Below are 19,904 nucleotides of genomic sequence, written 5' to 3'. Positions count from 1 at the left end.
GGGGCACTCAGACTTGCGGGGCAGTGCCCAGGGTTGGTGCCAAACCCTTGCTCGACTAAAAGCACGGCAGAGAAAGAGCTGGGCACGTCCCAGACACATCCCAAACGCTGTGAGCTCCACGGCAGCCCGTGCCAGGCTCACACTTGCCTGTTGCTGCCTAATCCTCTCAAGGGCCTGGGGTTTAACCCCATAACCCCGGCGGGATTGGTGTCGGGGAAGGGTGGGTTCAGGCAGCTGGGACAGACCCCCAGTAAGACAAAGGAGTCCTTTGCCTGCTTTTCCTGCTGGGAAAAGGCTGTGTGTGACAATCCAGGAGGGGGGAATGCTGCTCTGTGTGGTTTTAGCAGCGGATGCAGAAGGCTGGAGCGTTTGAAGCCTCAGTGCAAACCCAGAACACACCCAGCACAGGCCCTGGGATGTCCCTTGCTCCTGAGGGGACACAGCCCAGCACAGAGTCACTGCTCCTGGAAGAGTCTTTCCATTGCATGGAGCCACCAGAATCCTGGAATGGTTTGGGTTGGAAGGACCTTAAAGCTCATCCCATCCCACCAGGGACACCTTCCACTAGCCCAGCTTGCTCCAAGCCCCATCCAACCTGGCCTTGGACACTGCCAGGGATCCAGGGGCAGCCCCAGCTTCTCTGGGCACCCTGTGCCAGGGCCTCCCCACCAAGCCAAGCCACCTTTCCTGCCCAGGACTATGGAAGTTTTCAAATTAAGCTGGAGAAAAGGCAGGGGGGATTTGCAACAACCAGGCTGTGAAAGCAGCCACGGGGCTGCGAGCCACAGGTCTGTGTTTTGGGGGGTTTAACAACTCCCTCCTCTCCAAAATTCTATGCTAAAAATCATAATAATGCATTATTACAGAAATTGGTATTTCAGGTTATGCCCTCATCTCTCTGCACTTGAAGAGAGGGAAACGGGGTATGAGCAGATTGCTGGACTAAACCAGACAGAAAAAAAGATTACAGATAAGCCATTTATGCCAAAAACCTGCTCCATCTGAAGGATTTGCCCTTATCCTGCTAATAAAAACATGTCAACCCTCCAGATCTCTATTTAACCACAAATAAATCCAGCCCAGCTTGTGGGCATCTGCACATCCTCCTCGAGCCCTTGAGAAGCACCAATATTCCACAGTGGGATCCAGCAGAACCCATCCATCCCCATGGTGAGTCAGACCCTTCACCAAAAACAGCAGAAATCTCTCCAGGAATAGAAGCCAGGGGGTGGAATTGTTAATTCAGAAGCAAAACCCAAGCCCAGAGCTCTAAATTTGGGGCTGTGGTTTGATAAGCACTGCACAGAAGCAGATCTGATCAGGCACCTGGAAACCCTCAGCCTGGATGCTTCAGGCAGTAAATTTTATTTCCTATTCCCTTCTTGGGGCTCAGGCAGTTTCAGGATCCAGAGTCCAACTAATCTTTACTACACACACCCTAAACAACCCTTAAGCTCAAACCATTTCAGGTATGTTGAGCTTTGAGAGCTCCTGAGAAGTGATGCTGAAGCTCTGTTGGGATTGTACTCACTGGCTGTCCCTGGGCACCAGAGGTGTCCTCCTGCGTGGGGTCTGATGGCACCAAAACCAGCCCTCAGCACTCCCAGAGGTTCCCATTTCAAACCTTTCAAACCTATACATCAAATTAAGTTTTTGGTTCCCTGGAATTTGCACACATTTAACAATCTGGGAACAGGCTTGGACAGCACCCAAAGGACATCTGACCTTCCCAAGCCCACACCTGGGGCAGCAGGGAATCCCACAATGGTTTGGGTTGGAAGAGACCTTAAAGCTCATCCAATTCCACCCCCTTCCACTGTCCCAGGCTGCTCCAAGCCCCAATGTCCAGCCTGGCCTTGGACACTGCCAGGGATCCAGGGGCAGCCACAGCTGCTCTGGGCACCCTGTGCCAGGGCCTGCCCACCCTCCCAGGGAACAATTCCTCCCCAATATCCCATCCAGCCCTGCCCTCTGGCAGTGGGAAGCCATTCCCTGTGTCCTGTCCCTCCATGCCTTGTCCCCAGTCCCTCTGCAGCTCTCCTGGAGCCCCTTTAGGCCCTGCAAGGGGCTCTGAGGTGTCCCTGAAGCCTTCTCCTCTCCAGGTGAGCACCCCCAGCTCTCCCAGCCTGGCTCCAGAGCAGAGGGGCTCCAGCCCTGGAGCATCTCTGTGGCCTCCTCTGGACTCTCCCCAACAAGCCTGTCCCTCCTGTGCTGGTGACCCCACACAAGTGAGCACGGAGAACGAGCTCATCCCCCACAGCCCGTTCCCAAGTGCAGCTTTCTGTACCTACAGGCAGGCGAGTCCGAAGCAGGCGGTTTTCCCCAGAGGCTGGGAGCACACGAAGGCTGCCATGACCCCTGCAGGGACCCTGTGCTGGTGACAGGGAGCTCACAGCTGATTATATCCCAATTTAACTGTCACTGAGCCGGGCATGCTGCAGTGACAAGAGCCGAGCTGGATAATCCAATTTCTGCTCTAATCCACAGCACCCTTTCGGCCCCGGGGCCCAGCGCTGCTCGCTGCCTCAAAATCCTCACATGGGATTTTGGGGTGGGAGGGAAGCCTGGTGCTCCTAAAAAGCAATGGGAGCTGTAAGCACCCCCTGGAGCACCAACCCTGGGCCTTGTGTTTGGGGACAAAATTGTGTCCTGTGTGTGTTACAGACCTTAAGCAAAGATGATTCCAGAGGTTTTGGTGCAATTGGTGTTCTTGGGGCACTAACCTGGCACTGGCACAGATTTTCCAGGGAAAATCCAGACTGCCCCAACCCTGGACACGTCCAGGATGGGGCTTGGAGCAACCTGGGATAGTGGAAGGTGTCCCTGCCCATGGCAGAAGGTGGAATGAGATGAACTTTAAGGTCCCTTTCAACCCAAACCATTCCGTGTTCTGTGATCCTAAAGGAGTTCTTCCCTGCCCTCCTGCCTGCCAGCATCCCAGTTTCACCCCAAACCCCACTCTTCCTCCAAAAACGGGGTGGGCCCAGGAGCAGTTTCGCCAGCAGCGGTTCAGACCCGGGGAAGGAGATCTTGGCTCACATTTCTGTGCTCCAGGCAGAGGTTTCAAACCAGTTATTACAGGAGGTGCTTGCACATCAAAGGGCACATGCATGTTTTTAGGGAAAACAAAAATAGAACGAGTTCCCCTCCTGACTGGAAAATTATATGTTGTGTTTCTGGCTTAAGTGATAGATTAAAAACTGCAAGTCTTTCAGGTGTTTGCATCACCTGAGAAGTTATTTTAGAGGTTAAAAGATGCTAATGAGGGTACAGGAGATCTCCCAAGGCAAGCAACGATTAACTCAAAGAGATTGCCAGGCCGGGCTCCAAACCAGCCTACACAAACCAGCCTAATTATTCTCATTATTCCTCCAGAAGAGCTATTTTGGTCTCGCACAGAGTTACAAACACAAAGAAGAAACCAAGTTCCAGCAAGACAGACTCGGCCCACTCGATGCGGAACCCTCAGGCTGTGTCTCCCTCAGCCCTCACTCCCTGCCCTGTGCAGGGTTCTGCTCCTGGCTGTTCCCACTCACCCATGCTCCGGCTCCTCGATGGGATCCGTGAATTCCGAGTGCACGGTGGAGTCGATGGCGCTGTCGGTCTCCACCTCGTCGTGCATCTCGTGCTGGACCAGGGTGCTGGTGTCCTCATCCGTGAAGGTCTCGCACTCGCTGTAGGTGCTCTCCGAGCCCATGTAGGCACTGTCAGTCACCTCATTTGCCTGGTTAAGAAAAAAAACACACGAGAAGGAAAAAAAAATAAGATCCTACAGCTGCGTGGATCCATGGCAGAGCAGGACAAAACACGGATGAGGCAGTGGATTTGGGCTGTGTTGCATTTCTGAGCACAGAAATCCAACCTCTGGAATCACTGCAGGTCCAGGTGCTGCTCTGTGGGCAGCCCGGCCTTTGCAGGGTTTGGGAAGCAGATCACAAAAATAAGAGACTAAATAAAGAGTTGGAGGGAGGTTTTGTTGTGAGCCAGGATGGATTTGGCCAGGGCAGGAGGGATTACCCACTGCTGACTCAGCAGTTCCCATCACCGCTGCTTTCTCCCACCCCATTCCAAGAGGACACGTTACTAATCTGAATTCCCTGCAAAAAACCACCATTCAAAACTCCCAGTTAGCCCTGAGAGCACCTTTTTTTTGCCCTGTCTGCTAAAACCTTCCATCCCTCAACAGCAAATAAACTGTTTCTAAATCTTCATGACAGCTTCTGGTTTGCAGGGACTCAAATTTCGGCACTCCAGCTGGAGCAGCATCTCAAATCCAGCACTGAGCAGGCTCTGGAAAAGCAGTGGGATTTGGGTTTTAAGAGACTGTGATATGAGCATGGAGAACTGGGTTTCCCTCCCAGTTCTGCACCCCAGGCAGGTGTTGAGCTGCAGTCCTGCCTGTTTGCTCCTACACACGGGCAGGGACGATCCCTTCTGATCCTGATGCCTGGAGAACCGTGGGAGCAGCACAGAAACCCCCCAGAAGCCAAAGCTCTTGTTACCCCTCACAGTGCCAGCCCCTTTCCCAAGATTTGGGGATTTCTCCAGCACACCTCAGAGCAAATCAGGGAATTTTTGGATCTGCCAGTGCTGGTGCTGAGCTCCAGCTGATCCCTGTCCCCAGAGGAGTCAGGCAGAGGGGTGGGAGCCCTCCTGCTCGGCCTCCAGCTGAAGAGTTGCTCATGGAAAGCCATCTGCTCCATCTGAAGTTCACCTGACGGGATCCCACACGCTCAGCTGCCCCTCCAGAACAGCAGCAGGGCAAAAGAGCAGCAGTTTGAATGCAGGCACGACTGAAGCAAACCCCTTTCCCTCTGCACAGAGCAGCTTTCAGGGCTTTTCCCAAGGATTTTGGAGAAAATGACATTTCTCAAAGCCCTGTATTCATAGAATCAGAGAGTGGTTTGGGTTGGAAGGGACTTTAAAGCTCATCTCATTCCAACCCCTGCCATGGGCAGGGACACCTTCCACTAGCCCAGGTTGCTCCAAGCCCCGTCCAGCCTGGCCTTGGACACTGCCAGGGGCAAAAAGGGATAGAAAACCTCGAAGGGATGGAGAGAGAGTTGCTTAAGAGCAATTCCCATTCCATATGGACACTGGGAGCAGCCAAGTGACCCAGTCCAGCCCTGCTTTGCTGTCCCAGCCCCTGTGCCCACCACACTCAGTGGGATGGAGACAGCCAGGAGCTCCTCTTGGAAGCCTGGCTCAGCTCCTACCTGGCTTGTGGACACCAGCACCTCTAGGACACCACCCCAAAGTTAAACACGACACAAACCTGCACAGAGCTGGAGTCTAAAGGCAGTGTGAGGATAAGGGGCTGCTCCTGTTAACTCCACCAGGGCAGAGCCTGTCCCAGCCTTGCAGGGAGAAACAAAAGCCTCTAAAGCCCCCACCCACTTATAAAAGCATAAACCCACCAAAACCACTTACACACCTAAAGCTGGGCCTTGCTTAAGTGCTTTACTGGGTTTATGCTGCACTTTCTAAAAACACCATTAATGCTCCAGCAGGAAGGACATGGGGAAGCAGAGGTTTGACCTGCCTTGGCTTGGTCATGGACAGAGAGAGCCCAAGAGGTGACAGCAGCCACCCCCAAGTGCACATTCCCCTCCCTTTTGCCTGTTTGAAAAAGATTTCATGCCAAACTGGAAAGAATTTTGCTTGCACACTACAAAATAAAGGCTGCTTTTTAAATACCACCCCCCCCTTCTCACTGGAAAAGCTGAAATTTAAGTATATATTGAAGTATTATAATGAGCACAACTATTGAAAGAAGCCAAAAAACCTCCAAACACTCCAATTCACAAGTAATTTGCCTAAAAATCCTGCTGTGGTTAGTGCTGACCCTCTCAACATGAAGCCAACCAGGAGCTGAACAGTGCCCTTAGTCAGATGTTGGAACAAGAGGACCTTTAAGGTCCCTTCCAACCCAAACCATTCCATGATTCTGTGATTTCTCTATCAAATTGTTCCAAACCACCTTATTGATGGGAAATACATGCATGGAGAGGCTGGATTTGGGAACAACCCTTTTGGAATAGGAGAACCCACCAGCACAGCACATCAACCATTGTCCTTCAGCCACACCAAAGATGTGCATCAATTTATTATTTACAAACTGTATTTGTTCCTTTGTGATGCCAGCCAGGATGAGGTTTCCAAAAGCAAGAGAGGCCTATTAAAATTAAACCTGTGTGGGCAATGAGTTAAGAAGCAGCTGAAACTGTAAACAAAGTCCTTCTCCTGAGCACGAGCGTGGAGAACTTTGCTGCACATTTCATCCCAGAATCAGTAACCAAACCTCAAGAAGAGATGCCAGGAGGAGATAGGCAAACCGAGGGGGTTCAGCTATTGCCAAATGCCTGCCAGAGCCAGCCAAGCCAAATCTCTGTCCCTGGGCAAGTGTGTGGGTACAGAAAGTTCTTACTTATGGCCTCATGAGGAGCTGGTTTGTGCACTGAGCCTTCAAACCCCCCCTGCCACAGCTCTCCTTCAGCCAGCTTTGCCTTCCTGTCAGCAGAAAGTAAACATTTTTTCCAGCTTAAAAAAAGCCAAATACACTTAAAAATATCCACGGGCTTCAGGACAGCCAGGCTGGGCTACAATCACACCAGGAACATCCCCACCACGTTCAGAACGGGGTTGGTGTCACCAGTATCAGTGCATTTTCAGCTTTTATCAAATAAAACACACCCTGAGGTGCTTCAGGCAAACCTCAGACATTAAACCTGGGACTCAGGCACACACAGAGTTCTGAGCTGGAACAGGATCAGGGTTTGACTGAGGTTCCCAATCCTGAATCCAGTTCCTCCAGCAGTATTTCCCCAGAGCCACACCTGCCTGACAGGAACATGGGCCACCCCAAAGCATCTCTGCCTGCTCAGGGAAACTCCAGGGATCTGAGAGCCCAGGTGAGCATTCCTGCTTCTAAAAGGAAGTAAATGATGGAATCAGCACCGGGATGATGTAATGTGCCCTGATGAGACAGGGGAGGTGGTGAGGTGCCTTTAGGAGCCTTCTCCAGCAGCAGCTCCTCCATTCCATACATCTGATGGCATATGGGAGTAAAGATTATTTGATAAGATGTTGTGAAGTGCTGTAAAACCATATGGATTTATAAAAAAGCTGCTGCAGTAGGAGGAGAGGCATTCTTGGGAATCACCTGCAAGGTCCAGGCAGGGACAGGCTCAGCTTTGATCTGCCATGGACAGAAGGTTCAGCACAAGCTCTGCCAGGGTGTTGCCTTGGAAAGGAGGGCAAAGTCTGGCTCCAGGGAGGTTCCTTCCAGACAGAGCTGTCCCTGGAGCTGTCTCAGCATCCCCAAGCTCTGCTGTCCTTGGCCACAAACACTCGGAAGGTTGGGCGGGGAAGTGAGTGACAAGGAAAAGGAAAAACAACTCTGTTTTCCCAGCAGTGTGAGCCTGAAGAATCCAGCCCTGACTGTGCACGGGATGGGGAAGAGACAGATCAGCTACAAAAATCCCCCTCCAAGGACACCCTGTGGCCCAGACACTGGTGACAGTGCCAGGCTGGGAGCCAGGGAGAAGGGAGACAGTTGTGTTTATAGCCCCACATTAATATAGCCCCACATTTATAGCCCCACAGCTGACCCCAAAGCCCTGAACACCCCACGGCAGCTCAGCCTCTGCAATGCCACTTTGGGGACTGCCACCTCTGGATCCCAGTCTTGCCCTCTTCCCACATACCCGGGCAATGCCAGCTTTCCAGGGAAGCCAGAGGGCCTGTGCTCAGCCCTAGGGGAAGGCAACTTTCACAATTCAGCCCCCGGAGGAGCTGGGGTTGTTACACTCCATCACCTCCCTCAAGGCTGGGTAACAGAAACGTGCTGCACCTGTTGGGACAAATTGAAACCACTCACCCAGCCCAAAAAACAACCCCCAAACCAACTCACAGAACACCACATCTGGCACACTGTCCCCAGCACCCCAAAAACCAGCAGGAACCGTCCCTCCTGGTCCAACTCCTCCAGGGAGACTCGGGCAGAGGGGAGTGTGAAGGTACACCACAGCCCATGGAATCACAGAATCCCGGAATGGTTTGGGTTGGAAGGGACATTAAAGTTCTACTCAGTTCCAACTTTCTGCCATGGCAGGGACACCTTCCGCTGGCCCAGGCTGCTCCAAGCTCCAGTGTCCAACGTGGCCTTGGACACTGCCAGGGATCCAGGGGCAGCCACAGCTGCTCTGGGCACCCTGTGCCAGGGCCTGCCCACCCTCCCAGGGAACAATTCCTTCCCAATATCCCATCTAAATCTCTCCTCTTTTAGTCTAAACCATTCCCATGTAAAAAACCAGGTGGATCTGCCCATGTAAAAAGTCAGGTGGATTCCCAACCCGCCCCTTCCCGGCACCTCCGGGGCTGAGCACAGAAACCCAACCCCTCCTCATTTCGTGTCAGCTCCCAAAAACCCACCTGTGGAGACATCGCCTGCTGTCCAGAGCCAGCTCCAGCTCCGGGAGCTGCTTCTGGGAGGCAGGAGGGAAGCAAAGTCCAGGAGAGCCGGGAGGTTTATGGAGAGAGCTGGAGTCCCAACAGAGCGCCTTTTGTTCCCGAGCTCCCGATAAGGAGCGGGAGCCCAGGCACACTTCCCTGCCGTGTGACCGCAGCCTCCTCCCGCTTCCCTGAATTCCAAAATAAAAGCACGTCCTGCAAGCCCCGCTCCCTGGCCAGCCCCGCTCCAGGTGCTCACTCTTCCCAGGAATCCATCCCCGAATAAAAAGGTTCAATGTGAAGTCGACCTGTCGAGGTTTATCTCGGCCTTCCTGGTGTTTCTGGTGAATAATTAAGCGTTAAATGACAAATTCCTTCCTTATAGCCGCAAATAGAGGGGTGAATAAAGCTTGGATTGCTCACCAGGGGCAGGCCAGGAGCGCTTTTGGTGACTCAGAGGGTGATCTCGGGCAGGCAGTGCCAATATTGACCCCAAAGAAGGGCTGCTCACGGGTGCCAGCCGAGTTTCCAAACATCCCAGCGCCACCCTGGCTGAGCTCTCAGCCAAGCAGCTCCCTGCAAACAGGAGTTCAGCAGAGCCAGCATTGTGGGAGAGCTGATCCATGGGATTTTCCCTTCCCCATGGCAGCCCTCGGCATACGGAGGCCTCGGCACTGCTCACACCCACAAGTTTTGAGGGTTTTGTCCAGTTTTCTGTTTCCTTTCTGCAGAAACCTCACATATTTCAAGCTCCCTCAGTCCTGCCTATCCAGCACAAACACACCAATTTCCTTCCCCTACCTTCCCAAAGCACGTTTTCTCCTTTTCTGGGGGTTATCCTTGCTGTCCTCTGGGCCACATCCTTCCTGGCATGCAGAGCTCTGAGCAGAAGCCCCGACTCAGCAGCACTGACTGGAAGTGTCCTGCACCTTGAGAAGCAGTTGACCTCCTGAGCTGAGTCCAGGCCAGCCCAGATTCCTGCTCAGGAAGGAGTTATGCTTTAACCCGAGCTCTGCCTGGATCTGCTCCTCCACAGAGCAGGTCACAGACCTTTTGCTCTTCTGCTCGTGCCTCAAGACCTCAGAGAATATTGGGAACCCCCATGAGAGCACAAAATCAGACACTAAAACTAATTAGGAAACCCCAATTCCCTGCCTGTTTTACTTCTCCAGCTCTTACTGAGACACCTTTGCTCCCACTGCTTCCCCCCCTCAGTTCCCGCTCCTTCCCAGTGTCCCACAGCCCAGTTCCCACGTTGCCAGTCCCACACAATCTGCTTGTGGTTCAAGATAAGGCTCCAAGGACTTTGTTTTCCAAACTCCTTCCAGCCTGTTTCCTACAGGGCAAACACTTCAACTCACATCTTTTCTGCCCAGCAAAGAAATTTCTCACCGTAGCCCTGCACTCGGGTCCTGCCTTCAGGGACATCCCTGTCCAATTTACACTCCCATCCTTCCCTCTACACAGTACTGAGTCTACACAATAAATTAATGTCCTGGGTATTTTCAAGGTTTAAGGTATCAAATTGTCACCATGGGCTGATTTGGGAGAGCTGGAGCCTCTCTGCTCTGGAGCCAGGCTGGGAGAGCTGGGGGTGCTCACCTGGACAAGAGAAGGCTCCAGGGAGAGCTCAGAGCCCCTTCCAGGGCCTGAAGGGGCTCCAGGAGAGCTGGAGAGGGACTGGGGACAAGGCATGGAGAGACAGGACACAGGGAATGGCTTCCCACTGCCAGAGAGCAGGGCTGGATGGAATATTGGGAAGGAATTGTTCCCTGGGAGGGTGGGCAGGCCCTGGCACAGGGTGCCCAGAGCAGCTGTGGCTGCCCCTGGATCCCTGGCAGTGTCCAAGGCCAGGTTGGATGGGGCTTGGAGCATCCTGGGCTAGTGGAAGGTGTCCCTGCCCATGGCAGGGGGTGGAATGAGATGAGCTTTAAGGTTGTTTCCAACCCAAGCCATTGTGGAACTCTCTGAATGCAAGGATAATACAGACTGTTCACTCGCTGCCACAGAGGGCTCATGGCCCTTCGTCTCTCGGTGCAGGGGAGCAGAAAGGCTTTGGGGACAGTGGGGACATTGCTCAGGGCTCCACATGCTCCCCAAGGACAGGTGAACAGACACTGAACTGCACCTGTCACATTCCACAGCCCTGCAGTTCCAGCCACCTGCACGATTTCAAGTCCACCAGCTGTTCAGGACAGAATGATCACCAGTTCCAGCAGGCAACCCCTGGAGAGGGGCTTGTGACCATTTCATTCACGGTGCTTTTGGGTCAGCCCTGTGACCAGAGGCCTACTGAGGCCATTCCAGAAAGTGGGAATGGCACTGGGACAGAAAAGCTGAGCTCTCAGCTCCATGTCCGCATCCCCACCACCAGACCTTCACACCTGGGTTAGGACAGCCAGAGAACTGCTGAAGCCAGCTCTGTCCTGGTGCTTTGAGGAGTTTACAAAGCTCAATCCCATCTTTTCAGCCTGGCTAGCCCCTGCCAGACATGCATCCCATGGTAACATTGGTGTGGAGAGGCAGAGGAGGAAAAAAACCTCACCTAAAATGCCAAAGATCGCAAAGCAGGGCCCTCCCAAACGCTCTGTGCTCAGCAGGCCCAGCTCTGCCTTTGGGAATGCAAGTATCTCCCTGGGAATTCTGTACTAGGAAAAGGAGGGCTCAGAAGGTCCTCAGGGCTACTGGGAGGGGACACAAGGAGCCTGCAGCAGACTCCTACAGCCACCCCAGGCGGGCTACTTCAAAACACGAGGCACGAGGAATGACAGTGACACCTCTGGGAAGGGCTCCAGGCCCCACGTGCTCCCAGAACAGCTTCTGTGTTACACCAGTCTTTGGTCCCTTCTGCAGAAGCTCTGAGCAGCTGGAGGAACCCAGCAATGTGGATTTCATTGGCCTCGCCTTGATTTTTGCCCTCAAAAAGAAGGATTAAATTCAATTGATCAACACGGAAAGAAATCCCGGCTTTAACAGAGTTAAAGTTTCCCAGAGTTGACGTGTCGGCCTTAAAGCTGCTGCTCACTGCTGCACAGAATGTCACAGAATATTCTGAGCTGGAGTTCTTCCAGCTGCACCTGTGGGCAGGCAGCCTGGGAGAGCTAGGAGTAGCTCCTGATCCCAAAATACACAAAACTTGGGACCTCCCAGCTCCCATTTTCCTCCCCAAATCCACTCCCCCCGCGCTGTACAACTCCCTGCTGGACAAACAGCCAGAGGGGACATGCTTGGGCGGGTGAAGGCTTCCAGGGAAAGCCGAATTCCCCTCTCCTGCCTGTGCAGAACAGTTTTTTCCTGCCTGCTTCCAGGAGGAGCCACGGCAGCCGCCCAGCAGATGGCAACAGCCCTGCACAAGGCACTGCATCCGCAGGATTTACGGCTGCCTGTCCTGCAGAGCTCAGCCAGAGCCCTCCTCTGACCTTGCTGGCCCAAAACACGAGTTCCCAGAGCTAAAAATCCCTATTTGGGGTATTTATGGTGTTTCCAGGCAGCCTTTACAGAGCACTGGCTCCACCTTTCCTCCAGCCCACATGAAGTTAAACATCTTCATGCCCATCCCAGCCTAATCCTAGCATTTTCATGGCTTGTTTTCCATTTTGGAGAGTCATCCTTCCCACTCTGCATTGCCCAGAGGGGCTCACCTGCCCCAGGAGCAGAGCAGAGGGGCAGAGCCCCCACCCTAGGGCAAGGCACAGCAGGTATCCCTGTGGTGCTGGGCTGATGGTTGAGCTTGGAGGTCTTTTCCAGCCTTAATGATTCCACGATCCCAAGGAAGCTAACTCCAAATTCACCTCCATGTCCCCCAGAGCACTGCAAACGAGTCCTGTGCCTCAGCACTGAGTCATGAGCTCCACAGGAGCTCGCAAGGGAGGAGAACTCCCACCTTCCAGGCAGTCAGCAGCCAAGCTGTGCCAGCCCAGCCTGGGGGAAAACAGGGCTCAGGTGTCCGCATGGAAAAGCTCCAAGCTCCCTTCACGTGGCTTTGACAAAGCAGGAAGGTTGTCATTAGTTTTTGGTGGTTTCTCGCCCAGCAACCACCACGCTTCCACCTTGAGCAGGAGAACACACTGGTGGGGCTGCAGGGAGGTGATCCCAGCCAGGTGATGCTCTCCCTGCTCCCGGTGGGTGCACAGGGATGAGGATCCTCTTGGATGTGTGACAGCAGAGCTGGAGGGATTGGGATGAGCCCCCTGCAAGCCCAGCTGGAGGCACAAAAGCCACGTGGCTGCAGGAGCTGCTGTCTCAGTGGAGCCACGGGAGCAGAAATCCTCTTTGAAAGCACCTGAGCAGCCAGGCCTGTCTGCTGGACACACCTGGAATGGTGCACCAGGAGCCAGGAGCTCCATGTCACATCCAGAGCCACACCAGTGGCTGAACTGGGGGAGTATCCAACATCAGGAATTCCTGAGTTCACACCTCATCCCCTTCCTCCTTTAACTGGAGGAAGCAGGCGTTGGTGGCTCTCTCTGCAGAGCAAACACTGGGTGGAGGTCCCCAGCTCGGGGCTCTCAGGGTTTTCCATGGATGCTCAGCTCTCCTGATGGCAGTCAGCAGAAGAGGACGTGAGTCAGCACGCAGAGCAGCCTTATTAACCAGGAGAAGACATTTTCCTGGAGACTGCTTGAAGCACTTGTTTACACTTGTTTGAACAAACACTGAGGAGAAAAGCTCCCTGTCAGACCCCAGCACTTGGAAGCGCTGAGCATTCCAGCCACTGGGATTTTGGGCTCTTTAAGAGGAACCACAGCCAGTGCTCCACTCCAATAACCACAACTGCACCCAGCACTTCTGCAAATGCAGCAACTCCTTCAGCTCTGATGTGACAGGGGATGAGAAAACCCAGCTGTGCCCCTTCACCCCATGGCCCTGCCACAGCCAGAGGGGCTCACCCAGTGCCTGAGGTGTCCCAGCTGTGTTTTGGGGTGTGTTTATCCCTGTGCAGCATCTTCCCAGGGCTGACACGGCGACATCCCAGAGCCCAAACTGCTGCTTGATGCAGTGAGAAGTTTACTCTGAGGAAAGGTGATGTCTTCACTTTGAAAGGTGCTTTTTTCCCCTCTCATCTATTCTGGAGAATCCAAGCAAGATGGAACACAGATTTTGGGAAAGGCTGTTTATCCTGTTCTCTGCTTTGATGATGTCCTGCTGCCCCTCAGGAAGAAGGGTCTGTTGGAGCTCTCTCCAGCTCTTTTCCCGGTGCTCCTGTGAGGAACATGCTTTTGCTGCTCCCAGCAGGATGCTTTGTACCATGGCTTCTCCCTCCCTGAGCCAGCTCCAGCTTTCCAAGGCACAGCACTCCAGGACGTGTGGGATAAAAGGCACGTTGGGAGCTCACGGCTCAGCCAGGAGAGAACAAAAACCCCCTCGCCCCAAGACTCTGGTTTATTTTTACACTCCCAAGGCTGAGTGGTATTTCTCCAGCATGTTCTCATTTGCTGAGCCTCTACGAAATCCTGGCAGGCTGGAAATTATTTCGAATCATGTATCCAAGACAACACGGATATTTCTTGCCCGGCATGTTAAACGTAGAGCTGTCCTTTAGACGACTACACTGAATTCAGTATAAAAATCCACTTAGATCTTTTGGAAAAGGAGATTTCAGGACTCATCACCTTTTTCCTTTGGGTCACCTTGTCTCTTCAAGGAAAGGCTGGCCCAGCAGCAGAAGTATTTCATCCCAGTGGGGCACACACCTGCCTTGTTGGTATTGCTGCCCAGAATAGCTCCCAGTGCTGACAGAGCTCATCTATGTTAAATTAGCCCTTGGAAAACATCCTTGCTCAGAATCTCAGGCAAGATGGTCCCTTGACACAGGTCCGAGGAGCAAAAAGTAAAAGCCTTTGCCTGTCACAGCCTCTACACTGCTCAGTCCAGCGTTAAAATGCCCATTTGTGACCTTGCACCACATAAAAAATATGGAAATCCATCTCCCTGCCTGCCTTCCTGTCCCTTTTCTCCCCAGCTGTTCCTGGGGCTTCTAGCTACCTTTCAAAAAGGAAAAATAAACCAATATTCAACATTATCCACAGAAGCTGTGGCTGCCCCTGGATCCCTGGCAGTGTCCAAGGCCAGGTTGGACATGGGGCTTGGAGCAGCCTGGGACAGTGGAAGGTGTCCCTGCCCATGGCAGGGGGTGGGATGAGATGAGCTTTAAGGTCCCTTCAACCCAAACCATTCCCTGGTTTTTGACCAGCTGCCCAACACCCAGTCTATCATTAACCTTTTATCAAGAAATCATAAGGCCAAAACGATGTACTACAGACTATACCATAAATAGATACGTTTGCATGCAAATACAAAGCAGGTTGGCAGTCTCATTGCCAGCAACAAGTTGTGTGATCAAAATCACACAGAATCCTAAATATCCTGAGTGGGAAAGCGATCCACAAGGATCAGAGCCCAACTCCTGGTCCTGCACAGGACAACCCCAAAACCATCCAGGCTACCAAGACACAAGCATCACAACCCTGAAGAGGGAAGTTTGGAAAAGGAAAAGCAGAGGGAAGTGATTCAGTCCCCATGAGGGACAGGGACCCAGCCACCCCTTTTCTCCCAAGGCACCTGCAGCACCTCCTGCTCCAGGCTGGAAGGCCCAGAGCAGGAATGAGTGAAGCCTTCCAAGCCAAGCCCCAAATCCCTGACACAGAGAGCAGCTGGGAACAGCAGGATCACTGCTGCAACATGCTCCTGTGGTCAGGAAAGCAGGGGGAAACCAAGGCATGGAGGCTTTAACTAGAAGAAAACAACCTATATCAGAGAAATATCCCTGATGAAGGCCAAGAATAGAGAGAAAATACAGATTTTTGTCCTCTGCTCTGCCTTTTACTGGCCAAACAGCAGCAAATGTCAACATCCCACTGCTCTGCTGTGCCTCTCAGGTAGGCTCCTGGCTGGTACACCTCAAAACCAAGCTCAGGTTCTCCAGGTTCAGAAACTCCAGCAGGAAGACAAACCCAAGAGCAGCAGGTCCCCTTCCCGTGTCCCCAGAAAGGGGCTCCCTCTCCACCCAGGGCACCATGCTCTGCTCTTTCAGTTTTATCAACACCCATTTTAACTTCAGCAGCACCAAATGCTCGGTGCAGCTTCTCTGGGCCCATCACCCAGAGACTGCGTTTGCCTTTATGTGTTAAACACCCCTGAGCCCTGTCACAGCAAACTCCTCTCCATGCCCAAATCCCGCTCCACGTGCAGCCAACCTCGATGGGAATGAACAGAGCTCGTACTTGCCTCAAACGTGACGAAGTCATCAAACTCATCGGGACAGGCCGGGGCTTCCTCCTCGGGGGTATATCCCATATCATACAGCTGGCTGTCAGGGTCTGCAGGGGCAAACAAACACACACTTGGAATCACCAAGAGGAAAATCTGCACCCTCGAGCCAAGGGTGGCTTTGGGAGACGTGACGGCGGCGGGACAGGACCTTCCGTGAGCACGCACCGGTGCCTCCAGCCTTCAGGAAGGGCCTCTGCTCCCAGGCATCCCACCTCCACCCGGAGTGCAAAGCAACAGCTTTGGCTTCTCCCTGCCACAAATCCTACAAGGCCCCTCGCTGCTCCAATGGGGCCGGCTCCTGGATTCATCCCTACCCCTCCATGCCCTCCATTCCTTTTCCCAGCTTCTTGCCTATCTCCGTTTCCTGCATCCTCTCATTCTTCTCCCAGAAGGCTTTAATCCTGCTGTGGGCAGGGAATGCATGGGACGTGTGTGTGACAGCCAAGTGCCATGGGAACGGCAGGGAAGGCAGGCTGCAGCTCCTCGGCGCCTGCTCCTCCCGCGGCCACACACATCAGGAGCATCCGCGCAGGCCGCCGCAAAAACAGGAGGTTTGCAGCGAGAGATCTTTAAAATAAATTCCTCCTCCTGCCCCAAACCCCCGTCTGCAGCATCGCTCCCGGCCCTTCCAGCGAGGAAGGCAGCGAGAATTCCCCGTGCTCCCTCAAGCAACAGCTAATGCCCGATCCAGCACACGGCCTAGATCCCGGGCTGGAAGCACCAAATCGGGAGCAGTGCTGCAGTCCCAAAATAAACAGCAGGCTCAAGCCCACACGCCTGGAGCTGCCATCGCTGCGGCACCGGGCCTGGCTGCTGCCGAGGAACCAGGCTGGGAGGAGGAGGAGGAAGCGCCTGTCCCTGCTCCCAAGGAAGGCACAAGGATTTGGGGAGGGAGAGGATTCACCTTTCTGTGCCCTTCAGAGCCATCCCAAGCCCCCAAAGGGGTGTATAAGGCACATTTGTCCTGCTGCAGCCACCCAGATGGGATAGTGCCAGCTTTATCCAGAGGGGAAATTGCCTGCAAAGGCACAGGCAAAGCTCCTGCTTTGGGCCCCTCTGCAGGTGTCAAGAAAGGCCATTTTTCATTAAGGAAGCACATCGTGGTCATTTCATACATCTGGTGAAAGGTCAAATTAGGGGCTGGTCAGGGCACTGGGGGTGTTCATTCCAGAGAAGAGAAGGCTCCAGGGACATCTCAGAGCCCCTTGCAGGGCCTAAAGGGGCTCCAGGAGAGCTGCAGAGGGACTGGGGACAAGGATGGAGGGACAGGACACAGGGAATGGCTTCCCAGTGCCAGAGGGCAGGGCTGGATGGGATATTGGGAAGGAATTGTTCCCAGGGCTCCCTCCCTGGGGAGGCCCTGGCACAGGGTGCCCAGAGCAGCTGTGGCTGCCCCTGGATCCCTGGCAGTGTCCAAGGCCAGGCTGGACGGGGCTTGGAGCATCCTGGGCTAGTGGAAGGTGTCCCTGCCCATGGAATGAGATGAGCTTTATGGTCCCTTCCAACCCAAACCATTCTGAGAATCTCTGATTAGGGCACAGGATGGAGCAAGGACTTGGGCCTGCAGGAACACCTCCCACCCAAACACCATCCCCAGGGCCTCTCTCAGGTGAGCATTAAATGCAGACACAGGAGATTCTGCAGCCACCAACCCGAGGGGTTCCCTGGGGTGGGAGAAGTTGAACATGAGGGACCAAGAAATGATCCCTCCCCTCTGCTGGGCCTGGGGCTCCCAGGGGTGAGGCTGTGAATCCACCCCAGGAATGACCCAAATTGCTTTTCCAGTGCCAGATCCAACGTTGTGCTCCACAGGGTCAGGGCTGCAGCAGGGGGAAGGTGCTCTAGGGCACAGTTTAGCACTTCAATATCCCACTGCTCTCCCACTACGGCACCAGCAGTGGGGCTGCTTCCAGCTCTCTTCCAGCTGCTGAGCCAGAGCAGGGCCCTGGGATCCACCTGGAATGCTGCTGCCTGGGCACCCTGCTCAGGGCAAGGTCACCTCCTGCTCTGACTGTTGGGGTTGCCACTGAGAGATCTTGGACTTGATGACTCTGGAGGTCTTTTCCAGCCTTAACAGTTCTATAATCTGAAGATGGCAGTGTCCCTCTCCTCAAATGTCCCTCTGTCCCCACCTGCACAGCTCCACCTGTGAGCCTGAGCCTACAACCAGGAGTTTTCCCATTAGTTATCCCTGGTGCTGTTCTGGGATTGGAGCCTCCTGGCTGCCAGCAGGGAGGGGATGGGGACAGGCACCTGCTCACCACACAGCCACGGGAGCACCTCAGGGGGTGCCACCAACAGGAGCCTTTGCCCACGTCTGGGGGCAAAACCAAACCCCAACAGTGCTCCTGGAAGGTGATTTGTGTCACACCACCCAGAGGGGACAGGCAGCCACCTCTCCTGCCAGCCAAGCACCCACAGCAGTGGCGAGCTCCAGGCCATCTCCAGTGATCCTGCTGGCACCCCACAGCAGCCCCCGGAACTGCAGAGCATCCCAAAGGCACAGGCTGCTCCCTTCCCTTATTCCCACATCATTTCTTTTCCTCCCCCTCCAAGCAGACACACAAACACTTCCTACTCTTCCATAGACACAGATAAAGATATTTATTCTCCTCATTCCTTCCAGAGGGGTTTGAAAAGGGAGGATTTGCAGGCAAGTGAAAGCTTCCCGTTGGAATGAGGGGTATAAAGCGTGGGCAGAGCACAGGCACAGGCAGCTCCTGCCATCCATCACCTGCCTTCTGCCCAGCTCCTGCCCAAACCAAGGGCTCTGGAGCCTTCCCAGCCCTTTGGGGAATGAACATGATGGGGATGAACAGGATCCTTGTTGCTCCATCTGTGTGCAGAGAGCCCAGCCCAAAGAGGGGGTCTCTGGCTAGGATGGGTTTCTTTTCACAGCAAATTCCAGTGTAAAAATCAAGGAAAGGCCATCTGAGAGGTCACCTGCAGCCTCGTGGTGGCATGGCCAGCAGTAGCCATGCCCAGGAGCCAGCGATCCGTGTTCCCACCTCCCCGAGCTCCACAGAGAGCAAAGACAAACAGCACCACAAACAAAGGTTGACTTTTCTGCTGAATTCATTCCCTCCCCCTCCAAAAAAAGCCATATGGTGCTTTGTGTATAGGGAGAGTTGCCATGGAGAGCCTGCCTGCACGTCTGCCAGCACAATAGCCTGCGTTAAGCTTGCAAATTCCTGTCCAAAAGAGCCAAAAAACCCTGGGAGCCAAAAAATCGGAGACCTTTGGTGTGGAGTGGCACTCCTCATGTGGAGAGCACTGTGCCCAGGTGCAGAGGGAGCCACGTGGTGACAGCTGGAGGGGTTTGCTCTCCCCACACCAGGAACAGAGCCAGGGATGGCTGTGGGCCACCAGCAGCAGCACTGAACAGTCCCAATCCCACAGCACAGGCTGAGCTCAGACCCTCACATTACCTTTGCTCTCCTCCCTGGACAGCAAAGTCAAATCCCAGCTGAGCCCTGCTCTGCTTCATGCCCTTCTCTCTGCCCCTCACACCACAAAGCAGCCTTTCCTTGCTCACACCCAGCCCTGATTTCTCTTTCCTTCCTCCTCATTGAGTCAATGTGGTCACAACACTCAGAGTCACCTCTTCCCAACTCTGCTCAAACCCAAGCTTTAGGCCAGGGCTGGGGGTGGCCTCAGGGACTGCCTTTTGTCCTCCAAGTGTCCATGACCAGCTTCTCCTGCACGTCCAGCTCTATCCATCACTCCTGATGCCAGTCCAGTCACATCCAGAAACATCCAAAAACCTTACAGCTGAAAATCAGGCTCTGAGAGACCCTCCAGGCAGCTTTACTGCCAAAAAAATCACAGAATCATGGAATCATTAAGGTTGGAAAAGCCCTCTGAGGTCATCGAGTCCAACCATTCCCCAGCACTGCCAAGGTCACCACTGACCCCTGTCCCCAAGTGCCACATCCACACGGCTTTAAATCCCTCCAGGGATGGTGACCCCAGCACTGAGCAGCTGTGCCAGTGCCTGACCACCCTTTCCATGAAGGAATTTCCCAAATATCCAACCTAAACTTCTTGAGGCTGTTTCCTCTTGTCCTGTCACTGGAAGCCACCATTTAAAAGCCGTGTGGGTGTGGCACTTGGGGACATGGGTCAGTGGTGGCCTTGGCAGTGCTGGGGAATGCTTGGACTCGATGATCTCAGAGGGCTTT

The 19,904-nt window shown here is 53.9% G+C and overlaps 1 protein-coding gene across 1 annotated transcript in view; it reads right to left on the bottom strand.

Moving 5' to 3' along the window:
- Positions 1-19,904, bottom strand: part of RAB11FIP3 (RAB11 family interacting protein 3) — a 75,254-nt gene that overhangs the window by 22,940 nt on the left and 32,410 nt on the right. Inside the window, 2 exon segments of the mRNA XM_039560153.1 lie at positions 3,537-3,724; positions 15,679-15,770. Coding sequence (XP_039416087.1) covers positions 3,537-3,724; positions 15,679-15,770 — 280 coding nt within the window.

Source organism: Corvus cornix, chromosome 14 (genome assembly GCF_000738735.6).
Source record: "Corvus cornix cornix isolate S_Up_H32 chromosome 14, ASM73873v5, whole genome shotgun sequence".
In the NCBI taxonomy this organism is placed as follows: Eukaryota; Metazoa; Chordata; class Aves; order Passeriformes; family Corvidae; genus Corvus; species Corvus cornix.
The sequence above is the reverse complement of the archived record's forward strand: the minus strand, read 5'-3'. Positions and strand labels throughout refer to the sequence as shown.